General features: G+C 36.8%; 1 protein-coding gene and 1 long non-coding RNA gene across 2 annotated transcripts; both read left to right on the plus strand.

The window, feature by feature from the left end:
- The first annotated feature begins 614 nt into the window (after positions 1 to 614).
- Positions 615 to 8,510, plus strand: LOC149046072 (sorting nexin-6-like). The gene is made up of 11 exons (XM_089206510.1): positions 615 to 950; positions 1,297 to 1,405; positions 2,025 to 2,103; positions 3,556 to 3,630; positions 4,233 to 4,263; positions 4,622 to 4,706; positions 5,197 to 5,236; positions 5,343 to 5,429; positions 6,153 to 6,242; positions 6,457 to 6,522; positions 7,049 to 8,510. Exons 1-11 carry the CDS (start codon positions 920 to 922, stop codon positions 7,184 to 7,186), a joined length of 831 nt encoding a protein of 276 aa, XP_089062636.1. The 5' UTR covers positions 615 to 919; the 3' UTR covers positions 7,187 to 8,510.
- A 304-nt stretch (positions 8,511 to 8,814) lies between these two features.
- On the plus strand, positions 8,815 to 11,586 carry LOC149046073 (uncharacterized). The gene is made up of 3 exons (XR_016186631.1): positions 8,815 to 9,035; positions 9,454 to 9,606; positions 11,398 to 11,586. It is a non-coding gene; the product is annotated as an uncharacterized LOC149046073 (long non-coding RNA).
- The last annotated feature ends 1,016 nt before the right edge of the window (positions 11,587 to 12,602 follow it).

Consider the following 12,602-nt stretch of genomic DNA (forward strand, 5'->3'; position numbering starts at 1 on the left):
TTGTCTGCATGGATGGTCGTCCTTGATGCTAGATTAGCCTTTCTCATAAGGTGGCCAGAGCGTGAGGACTTATGGCAGACCATGCCTCAATGCTTTCAAGTTGCCTTTGGCAACAAAACTACAGTAATTATTGACTGCTTTGAGGTCTTCATCAATAGACCGTCCAATCTCATGGCCAGAGCATGATGTGATGTGATGTGCGTGACTGTTGGCTTGGTGTTTGTTGTCATGTGCGTGACTGTTGGCTTGGTGTTTGTTGTATCCAAGACCATGCGCGCAGTTTATTGTTCCATCTTTCTCGGTAATGATCCAGATTGGAATCAAGGCCTCGTTCATCCGCTGAGAGTGCCGCACTTTCGCCAAGACGACAAACTTGCTTGCGACCATATGCCCTTGCACAATTTGAGCACCGCAGATCTTCTATTCGATGAAAAGAAAAAGAAAAGAAGACCTGCAAGTAAATCTTTGGGATTTTTCGAGGCAGAGCGATGACATGATGTCAGAATTTTGATTTGCTTGAATTTAATTTTCGCGCTAAGACCACTGAATTTGCATTCAATGCCTGGCATATTTTTATTCCGAAAAGGACCGAGAACTAATTTATTTCCCTGCAAGAACATAAACAAATATGGCCGACGATTCGAAGATCAGCGTTGCTCGTGTTTAACTATTTCAGTCATAGTTTTCAACATGGCGTCTCGTCACTTACTCAACATGGAAAATAAGGGATATTCTGGCGCGTTGGGAACTTTTTTGATGGGAGGAAATGGCAATTTTACAGGATGTTTGGACGCTTCGAACTCTGTAGCAGTCAATTTGATCGAAAGCAGTTGACTTTATTGATGCACTTTCCTGTAATAGGCGAGTGTTTGGGATGGAGAACGACGGATTTTGAAGAACTGTATGGCGACCTAGGTCAATGATCAATGACAAAAGAACTGGCTCGGGAAGTAAGTGGTTTTTATTTATCGAGTCCCTGTGAGGTTTGATGAAAAGCAGAATCAGTACTGAATATGTCTCGATCGAGAGCAGACGGGACCATGAGCTCCTGATTGTTATATTTTAGAAATGTTACAAATTTCCATACAGTTTCTTATATTATTTGGACGCCATTATGGACGAAATGCGCAAGCGCTGCTGCCATCTTGTCCAATATTTCTGCCGATGTTCAAAACATCTTTTCATAAGCTACCTAAGCCCCTTATGTAATAGCAACGCCTTATTTATCAGGCCTAACAAGGCCAAAAAAGCTGTACAGGGCTGCTAACTTGATGACTAACTTTGCCTTTTTGGTAGTAACAATCCAGAGCTACTCAACGAGAAGGACTCGTAAGACAGAAAGTCAGGGACGATGTGGATTTGGGTTACAGAGGAATGTTCAGAGAAATGGAAGAAAGGAGAAAAACAGATATATTTTAATGTTGAAACAAAGTTTATGGTGGAGTAAAGAAATTGAGGATAACCAATGGGAAGGAGTAATGAAGGAATAGGAAAAGGGGACAGTTGAGTAATTCTATGGATTTACAGCAGATTACAGAGTATTGAAGAGAAAAGCAGCGGGTTGGGAAAGTTTTTTTAACCCTTTGCACCCTAGATTCACTATTTGTATTCTTCATACAGCTCTTTATACATTTCCTAAGGTGCTGACAAGGAGAATTTGTTTACCAATCAAAAGCTTCTTTTGTTGATGATCATTTCCTTTACACTCATGACCTTAACTTGTGATTTAGGTGTGATATTGTAAGGAGAAATTTGATGTTAGTCACTGTTGGGATATAAAGGGTTAATTTTCCATATAAGTTTTTTTTCCCAGTGAACTGGCGAAATAAAACCAAAATGATCAAGAAAACAACCCAACAAGAAACAACGAACAGATCTTAGAGAAACTTCCTCAGGAAAGATTCAGCTTTTCATGAAGATATTATTTTCTCTAAAATTTAATGTACTTTCAGGGAGACACTGTTGATTCTCATGTTTACATTGTATATTAGCCCATCTCAAGAATTACAATTTTTGATGTTTTTCAGATTTTTTCAACTTGTTGTCAGCCACCCAGCCTTTTCAAAAGATGAAGATTTGCAAAAGTTTTTGAAAGAGGAAAATGTGAGTTTTTCAAGTAAGTCCCTGTAAGTGTTGGTGATTTTTTCCACAAACTTTGTAAACTGACATACTATGGCAAAAAAACACTTGATTTAAACTCCGTAAGTATATTTTTCATAAAATCAACAATAATTATGACTATTTTCATCTTTAGGGGTCATAAATGTTTTTAAGATAAAATCAGTTGACACAACATCCACTGAGCCACCTCTAAGGAATTATGTAGAAATGGAGTGAAAATTGAACTACAATTCACCGCAACAATAAGCTCTTCCACCAGTCAATGTTGTAGAATTGTGTAAAACAATTAAAGAAACATTGTACATGAGAAGAAGAGTTAAAAGTAAGGAATATAATTGGTATGCTATTCCAGAATATTGCCATTTCAATGGTAGTGTGTTGACAATTTTCTTGCTGATTGTATGTATATGCCTGGGGGATTTCTTTTGTGACAAAATGTCTGTTGTAACTTGGTAAAACTAAGTTTGATAATCATTATTAAACTCCTTGCTCTGAGAAATTAATCAGCCTGGCTTTTCTACTCAGTGACCAGTGGCTAACTGTTTGTCTATGGCACCTCTCATGCTCATACACTTACAGTGTAAGGTATAAACACTTTTTTTATTACATAGCTTGCAGTCAGAAGCAAAGTGAAAAAAGGTTCTTATGACAAGTTTATCATGAGCTGTGGATGATTTCAGGCATCATAGTCACAAGGTACAAAATGTTCCGTGGTTTTTTTGTTTTGTTTTGATTTTTTATCTACGAAGTCTTTTATGTAGTAAAATTGTGATCTCACTGGATTATTGTTTTAATTACATACAGTGTATGTCTCATTCAGGGCTGTAAAATATGAATAATTGTAGTTTGAATTAGGGTATACAGATAGATAGTGTTTTAACTATTCACACCCTAACATCAGTATGCATATTCTCCACACTTTTTCTAAACATTTTCTAAGTTGCTGACATGGAGAATTTGTCAAACAATCAAGAGCTTCTCTAGTAAGTGATCAGCTCCTTTATTCTCCTGACCTTAATGTTTGATTCAGGGGGGATATGGTAAGGAGAAAATAGATGTCAGTCACTCTTAGGGGTTAAACTGCTGAATACTTGGTCCTTCTTTATCAGTGTTAACCCTTTAACTCCCAAGATCTGATTGTAAATTCTCCCCTGTAGCTGCTAGTACATATTTCCTTATAAATTAGTTATGAGAACTTGGTACTAGATCAGGATAGCAGCTTCTACCTGACAAGTTTGAATATTCTCATGACCTGTTTGCTGAATAATGTATGGATATTATAGGGAGAAGTTTCATGCTAATCACTTGTGAGAGTTAAGGGTTATAGAGGCCCTGCTTACAGATGACCTTCTCCTTTTTTTTAATTTAACCATTATGCAAATAACTTGGCCCTCCTAGAAATACAAATAACCAGAAGTTGTTCCTCTTGGCTAGGATCTTGATGAAGAATTTCAGAAGAAAAGAGATTTTGTGGAAGAGTACACACCACTTACCAAGGAGACATATGGGGTCAGTAGTTGTTATATTTTTCGAAATAGAATCTTACTCCAGGGGTGCATTATGGTTCAGTCATTCTCTTTACTGTTTGCCATACAATTCATATGATGTTTGTTCAGAGAATTTGGTTTTGGATCAACTAATAATCTGAGCATCACTTGCCTGCTTGGTGTTGTATTGATATGATGAGGAGAAAATAATGTTTTGGTGACACACTGGAGTTTAAGGGTTAATAGGGTAAATACTTGCCTCTCACAACATCAGTCTAGGCTTGGATTTTGCACCCTGTGTTACTTGTGGTTATAGGATAGAGTACATTTACATGTATCTTGTTGGTTTGCTTTGGGGGTCTTTTATGGAAGAAAAAAGACCTGGAATTAAACAATGCCAACTCTGCAAGAAATTGTGGTTGAAAAGACACAATCTCTGAATGTCAATAATAAAATAAACAATTAAAATATGCTTTTGTAAATTGGCTTTGCACCAAACAGCACCCATGATAAGAGCAAGGTTTTAGATGAAAGTGAGATTTGGTTTTAGGTTTTAAGTGAGAGTAAACAATTTTGAGATTAATTCCTACAATAAATAGTTGTTTTTCTATTTGTTTTTTGTAGAACTTCACCAAAATGGTACACAGTCAGCAACGTATGTAGCAATGTTTTATTTGCGGGAATGTGTAATCTGCGTTAAGGTTGTTTAGGCTGAAATAGCCAATGACACCTTTAAATCTCATGATTTTAGTGAATGGTCTAGTCAAGTAAATTTTGACAGAAAGTATGGCTAAAACATTGATATCAAAAGAACATCCGTGTGAAAACAACATGAGGGTGGCAAAGACATACTTGAAGTATTATTCATTAAGTATTATAATGTATTAGGATGTTGCAAAATGTATGATTGTTTTTGATAATTTATGATAATGTATGATTATGACAATCTCACCACGATGGCCTATTTATATATATGTAAGTTTGGTAATTTTGAATTTCTTTGTGAATTTCAGGTGTTGCATTAGCAGTGAATGACTTTAGCTCTGGCATCATGACAGCATCAGCTGGTGATGATAATAGTACCAAGGAATTGAAAGGGTTTGTTGTTCTTTGTCTGAAATTGCTAAATGATATGATTTTGTATTAATTACTTCATATTTATGTCATATCTTTCCATCATGTAACTGTGGTGGCAAACTTCCAGTGCAAGTAATGATGGGCCAGACATAGTTTGGCTGATTTTTTTTCCCCATGTGAATAACCACTGTTTTACCACATCTTACATGTTAGCTCTACTTGCTGTAACCATCATGAGAACCGGCAATAAGAGGCAATCAAGACCTATCAAGACCTTAGCTTGAGAGTTTTGTCTTCCTCTCTTGTTGAAGTGGTCAGCATCTAAATTCTCCTCACCATATCACTGCTGCATAGTACATTAAGGTCATGAGAATAAAGGAAATGATAGAAAAAAACAAAGAAGCTCTTGATTGTTGAACTTCTCCATGTCAGTATAATAGAATTTGTACCAATAACAGTATGTCTTTGTTTAACAAAAAGCTAATTTTAAAATGTATCTTTACTTTTACAGGAAATTTGTGACTTTTTCAAGCGCACTAAATGGTGTCAAGGTATGGTAGCTTTTTAGACAGGAACTAGTGTTGCTAGCAGTATTTTCAATTCCAAGAGTTTAATTTGTTTTGTCTTTCTTGTGTGTGTGTCTTCTCCTTTCTTTAGGAATCACTGGATGTTATGTCCACTAATGATGACAACACGTTAGGTTTTACTTTAGAACTTTATTCCAGATACATGGATGCTGCCAAGGTATGTGAAATATGTATTGGAAAACTTGGATCTTATTGAACTCTTCAAAGGATACCAACTTTCTTTTTGTGTGCAGGGTTAGGGAAGGGGAAAGGAGGTGGCTATTTTCTTTTGGGGTGGGGTGGGATGAGAGCATTGTCACAGCCTGAGAAAAGCTCAGGATCACTGCGCATCTACAAAAGAAAGAGGAGAAAAACCAAAAATAACCAAACAACAACAAGAATTCATGAGCCAGACTGTTGACCAATCTATTTCTCATATCCCAAATGCTTTGTGGGTTGTGTCTTGAATGAGAACACTGCGTTCTACCTGCTCTATCTCTATTGCATTCAATTTTTTCAATTCATTGGTGAGTATTAGTACATTTACATGAATGTAGCACAAGAGAGAGGTTATCTGTAGAGAAGCGCCCTTTGGAGTAATTAACATTTCATTTTCATACTGCTAAGCAAGAGGGATGGAAAACTTGCAAACAAAGACTTGAATGGTGGAACGGAAACATGAACTGACTTGGGGAGTTTTTTTTTATTTACAATGCTTCATGGTATAATTGAATTTGGAACCATCAAGTACAGATGAGCTGGAATGTGGGACTTCTGGATTGCAATTCCAGTACCCTAACTTTGAAAACCCTTTTTTTTAATTGGTTATTTATTCTTGCTGTCTCAAGATGATTATTTTAACTGTTTACTGCACTTGTTTTGTCCATCTCTTACCCTGCAGGAGATGCTTTTCCGTCGTACATGTAAACTAGTTGAGTATGAGAACGCAACAAAAGCACTGGAAAAAGCCAAACCCAAGAACCAAGAAATGGTAAGGTTCTGACAAACATGTGCTTTGCACCTCTCTCTGATTTTTGACATGTGATTTAGTGTTGTTTTTTTTTTTTTTGTTTTTTTTTTTCTCGTGATTCACATGAGGCTGCACTTAGCAAGAGACTTGAAGTTCAAGTTGAGCTTCTGAATAATTATGGTGAACACCAGAATTGAAGAATCCTAAATTGTTTTATACATTTTTTTATTTTCAGCTTCAAAAAGCCAAAGACGATGCAGAGGAAGCATACAATTCAATTTCAGAAGCTGCAAAGAAAGAGGTGAATAAAATGATTTTAAAAAGGCCTTTTGTTTTACTTAGACTTTTGGCTTACTGTTTTGCCAGAAAATTTTGCATGCCACCCTTCCCTGGTTGCATTTTTTGGTTTGCTTTACAGGCAGACCACCCTGCTGTTGGTTTACTTGTAAGACACATGTCAAACAATAATATGAATATTTGTGCCATTTTCATGTTAAAACTTGAATATCAAAAAATTAGTTTATACCACACAAGTGAATAATGTTTTTTGTACACACTGATTGGCTAACTTGAAAGTGATGAGCAAGTACCATTAACCTCTGAGAATCCAAAGTGACAAAATCGCTCATCAACAATTTGATTTTCAACCATTTTCCTTGGTTTACAATGAATCCTTTGTGCCGGCGTAATAAACAGAGGAGAAATGGCAGATGATTTAAATATTTGTTAAGGGCACGTAAAAGAAATTGTCATTTCGCTCTAACTGCAGTAGACAATCTGCTTACTCGATTGATTTTAATTTTTGTTTTTTTTTTATTTAAATATAGATGATCCGTTACAATAGGCAAAGGGTGTTGAGCCTGCAAGCCAGTCTTATCCAGTACGCTGAATCGCGGTTAAAGAATGGAAGAGATACCTACGCCATTTTGGCCAAACTACTGAATGACATGAAAAAATCTGCTTAATCAATGAGCACAGAGAAAATAGACGGCACCGTAAATTTGGGAGGCCAAAATTTATTTCTAATTTTCTTTATGAAATTAGATTATGTTGATTTGACACAGATAATACAAAAATAATTTTTAAAACGATGCAAGGTCGTTTCAGGCATTGGCTCACTCCAGGTGTTCAGTTAGTAAAACGGAGCAGAGACTGGAGCGGAAAAGTGAAACAGCAAGAGAGGCTTGGGTTAGGTGAGATTCATTGAGTCTCTGCTACTATAGTGCTGTTTACTATCACACTTTGTTTTGCCGACTGAATGCCTGGAACAGGCTATTCAGGCACTAATCATAATCATTGCAATTTCTTCAAATGTGATTGGTGCATTAGCTGCTTCATTTTTTCACTTCTCATTCTGTACAGCTTTAATTGGACAGCATAATTGGACAGTTGGCTTTAATCGGATACCTGTAATTGGACAGTTGAAGCAACGAATCATACTAAGTTCAGTCAGCCAAATCCACCAATCACAGAGTTAATCACAATAACCATAGCAACAACCACTTGTCTCAAAAAAAAAATTAAGAATTTCCAAAATGGAGACATATTTTTTTACTGTAGACATTGTCTATACCAGAGATATTTGACCTAAATGTATTTCTTGTTTTCAGAAATAATAACAATTAAGATTAAATGGTAACAGGACTTTTTGTCGTCCACTTCTTTCTGTAATCATACTCGTGATTGACAAATTGGTCTCTTGCTTTGCAGTCGTCCAATTTTGTTAATCACGTGTATGATAACAACAGACCGAATAAGACTCCACTCAGTCCTATTACCATTGTAGATTGGCTGGAAATGGTGGCAAAAATCCAGCAATTACTTGAAATTTAATCAGCAAATATTTCATGATAGAAAGAAATTTTCCAATTTTGTGAAGGCTACTAGCCTTGAATCAAGGCTTCAGAACATTCAATAAACACTTAACATGGTTAATTTTCAACTTTATGTTGTTTTCATACAGATCACCATTATACTAAAGAGTGAATGAATTTCTTAACGTCTTATAAAATAATATTTTTATTAAATCTGAATGAATGGGTTTCAAATATGCAAAGTTTTCTACATACTTTCAAGGTAACAGACATTATGGAAAAAAATTTCCTCTCCAATCCTCTGAAAAGTACCAAGCAAAAAATTGATTTCCTTTGTATTGAAAAGCTTTTGAAATTTATATTAGATATAGCGATGGTAAGTTTTTGTTTGAATTGCTTCATAATTACCTGTAAAGGCAGAACTTGACGTTTTCAGTTGACTTAAATGTGAGTATACTTCTTATTCTGATGAAAACTATGTTTTTCCAGTGTAATTATTTTTTTCAATATAGAATGGACCATATACAAAGCTAGTTGTCGTTTCCGCTCTACCAAAGTCCTTAACTCTGTTTGAGACGACTGACTCCCCCTCCTTTCCTCCTGAAAACTATGTGATCCCATCCTCTCCCTTAAGAAAACATTTCCTCCAGCCCCCCAGGCTGTAAAAATGGCTCTTTCTTTAGTATCGCCGCTAACCCAGAAATTAAGCCCGAAACGACAAAACTTCCTTAATGATCCCCTCCTCCTAACCCTACCCCTACCTACAATTTAGTCATCAGCTGTTTGAATGACCTGGATTCTTTTCTAATGAGGTCAGGCGCAAATCTGTCTGCTGCTGACGTTTAGTTGTGAAAGTCAACACGCGAAATGTCATCAGATATGCTGCGCTCTGCAAGTTGGTTTCACTTTTGAGCGTGGTTGCTTCCGAGCAGTACTTTGTCATTTTGTTGGCTGAAAACGTCGACTTATTCCCGCGATAGTTCCTGAAATCCTCAACGAAGTAAGTATACATCATTTGTAATCGAGATTCGAGAAGAAAATTCCAAATAGCGTATATTTACAACGAGACCAAAGCTCGGTGTAAGACCATTAAGGGTGTTGTTAAATATTCTTGCTCGTAGACTCAAACTGCAAAGCTTAACGGCTCTATGAACGAGTTTAACCCTGCTTCATTTTAATCATTTATCAAATGCTAAGTCGATTTCGTTTTCAATACAACAAATTAGGAATTTGTCCTTCATTCATTTTCAGAACTATGGTTTCTCTTAATTAGACGGAATTAATACGATTCTTGATTTGCTGAGTGGTAAATCTTATCTCGTATGAAGAAACTGTGGTTATTCATCGTCGTTAAATACAATATCAGCTAAAGTATAATCGTCTATATTGCGCTTTGTTTTCACCTCCGATGTACGTAGATCGAGACGTTTTGATTGGAAGAAAACGACTCGGAGTCTTTTTCGTGCGAGCTCGGCCATCACGATCTACAGCGGCAGTGAAAATATCGAGAGACAAAGGATACCACTTATCGGCCATAGTTGTTCCTCAAGGCAATAAAATTAGCCTCGCTGGTAGGTACATTGTGTTATAGAGTAATTTAGTTGTTTCTGTAGCAGGCCAGGACTTGCTAACTTTGAAACTGAAACTAAACATACACCTGCCTTTGGACAACAGCAAGAAATACAGTACTAGTCTTCGATTTCGAGATGTTGGGGAAGTTTTGCGACTGTCGATTGTCTGAGAGAAACAAACAGACAAAAAGAACTCCGCAGTCGATTAGAGATCCAATATTTCGAATTCACCGTTCAGTCCACAAACATTTTCCCCTAATTTTGTAAAGTTACACGCTCTTAGCTTGCTGAGCATTTTGATGAAGAAAGTGTAAGGTTTGTTTTATTGTTGAAAATTGTGAACTTTAAACTGAATTGTGTTCGTTCAAAAGTTTTACCTCTGGTGAAAGACTCTCAATTTAGAACATTTTCCTTGTTTGCTCCAAGAACTGTCTCAATGCGGTTCGAAAAAAAAAATTTTATCAGAACATTCTTGAAGAAGACACGGGAATATGTTTGACCTCTGTCCAAGAGCTTACTCCAATTACTTAAAATATCACACCAGACACGACTACAGTAAGAAAATCGCCAAATTTAGCATTTTCTTGATGTTGTCTTTTGTCTGCTTTGTATTCAGTGAGGGAATGTGGAATGGTGTGCAAGTTAACCCCCCTTCCCTTCTCTCTACAACCCACTCCTGCCGAGTCGAGAATTTCGTAAAATATTTTCTTAAGGACCGAAGAAGGGATCAACGCACAAATGTGACTTTTGCGGTTGTCTACGCCTTCAAAAACCACGCGATGTCATCGGATTATTATTATTTGTTAGGGTCACAATACGTAACACACTGGTTTTACTTTCGTGTTCCTGTTTACGAGATGAAGGCTGGTTGTGCATGGGCAATTTTTGTTTGTTGTCTTGCGTGGTTCAAATTTTGACAAACCCACTGTTGTACTTATTGTGTAGATTCTTTGAAAAGATATCTTCAGTCTGTTAAAAAAGGCATCTTAAAATCGAATGTGTTATCCTTGTTACTCTTCTAAAAAGGACTTGGATCAAAACATTCTTGAACATAATTTAAGTTCAATTGTTGTAGTAATCATATCAGGCACGGGTGTCTGAAGATTCCTTCTTCATCTGCCTTTCTTTTTGAGTTAAGATGACAGAATGGTGTGTATGTAAATGGCCCCCTTTCCCCTCCACCCCACTTTCGCTGATAGGGGAGTTTTCTAGCGAGAAATACAGTAGTAGTCTTCGATTTTGAGATTGATGAAGGATCACGAACTTTCTTGTCTGTTTAGTCATTGCGCATGTCTTGATGTTGGGGAGATTTTGCGAATGTATGTTGTCTAAGAGAACACCATAGAAACAACTCCGCAGGCGATTGGAGATCTTTTCGAATTCACCGTCGTCCATTAAAATAAACAAGGATACATTCAGAAAACTGATATTGATACGACACACGCTGAAGGAGAAGGAGCTTAATAAAACATTTTCAGCAAAAAAAGGTGACTTTGCGCAACAATTTCTACAATCGTCACCCCAGATTAGTGAAAATGTCAAAAGTGACGTTATTTGATGCACTTAATGTTTGACCATCTGATGTGCTGCGTGTGTCAAATGAACGAAAGAATTGCTTTGTTTTGTTAGAAAATAATGCTGGAAAAAGCAAAAAGCAGATTAACCCCAATACCATTTCGTTAAAGCAGCAGAATTTTCGGTGTGAGAATTATCCATTTTTTATGGACAACGGTACAATATGGAATAAAGTATAATCGTTTATTGCGCTTTGTTTTTACCTTCAATGTGCAGATCGGGGCGTTTTGATTGCAATCCTTCTTCGTGCGAGGCCGGCTATCACGATCCACAGCGGCAGTGAAAAGATCGAAAGACAAACGATAGCATTTATCAGCCTTAGTTGTTCTTCAAGGCGCTGAAATTAGTTGTTTCTGTAGCCGGCCATGACTTGCTAATTTTGAAACTAAAACTAAACATATACTAGTCTTCTATCTCAAGATTGATAAAGGATCAGGAACTTTCTTGTCGATTTAGTCATCGCGTATGTTTTGATGTTGGGGAAGTTTTGCGAATGTATGTTGTCTACGAGGACACCGTAGAAACAAACTGACAAAAACAACTCCACAGTCGATTGAGATATTTTTCGAATTCACCGTTGTCCATATAAAAAATCTTTCCCTAATTTAGTAACCCTATACGCTCTTTGCTGGCTGTGCATTTGAATGATGAAATTGTGAGTTATGTTTTATTGCTGAAGATTGTGAACTTTAAACTGAATTGTTCGTTCGAAAGTGTTTCCATCCGTGAAAAACTCGTAATTTAGACCTTTTCCCTAGTTTGCTCCAAGAATTGTTTCAATGTGGTTTAAAAACAAAATTTGAGCAGAACATTCTAGAAGAAGACATGCGAATATGGTTGACCTCTGTTCAAGAGCTTACTCCAGTTACTTGAAATTTCACACCAGACACGACTGCAGTTAGAAAATCGCTGAATTGAATATTTTCTTGGGGCTGTCTTTTGTCTGCTTTGTATCCAGAGAGGGAATGTAGAATGGTGTGCAAGTAAACCCCCCTTCCCTTCACCCCAGAACCCACTCCTACCGATTCGAGAATTTCTTTAAATATTTTCTTAAAGACTCGGGGGGAGCTGGTGTGCTTTGCTTTCCCACTTTGTAACGTTTTTACTTACATCGAACTAAACAGCTCAGCTTACGCTTAACGGATTAGCGCATAAATGTGACGTTTGCGGTTATCTACGCCACCAAAAAACACGCAATGTCATCGGATTACTATTTGTTGGGGTCATAATACGTAACACAATGGTTTTACTTTCGTGTTCCTGTTTACGAATTGAAGGCTGGTTGCACATGAACCATTTTTGTTTCTTTTCTTGTGTGGTTGAAATTTTGACTCTTACACGGAAATCAAAACCGATTGTTATACTTATTGCATAGATTCTTTGAAAAAGATTTTTACAGTCTGTCTGTGAAAAAGTTTTTT

Source organism: Pocillopora damicornis, chromosome 5 (assembly GCF_964200805.1).
Source record: "Pocillopora damicornis chromosome 5, jaPocDami1.2, whole genome shotgun sequence".
Classification (NCBI taxonomy): domain Eukaryota; kingdom Metazoa; phylum Cnidaria; class Anthozoa; order Scleractinia; family Pocilloporidae; genus Pocillopora; species Pocillopora damicornis.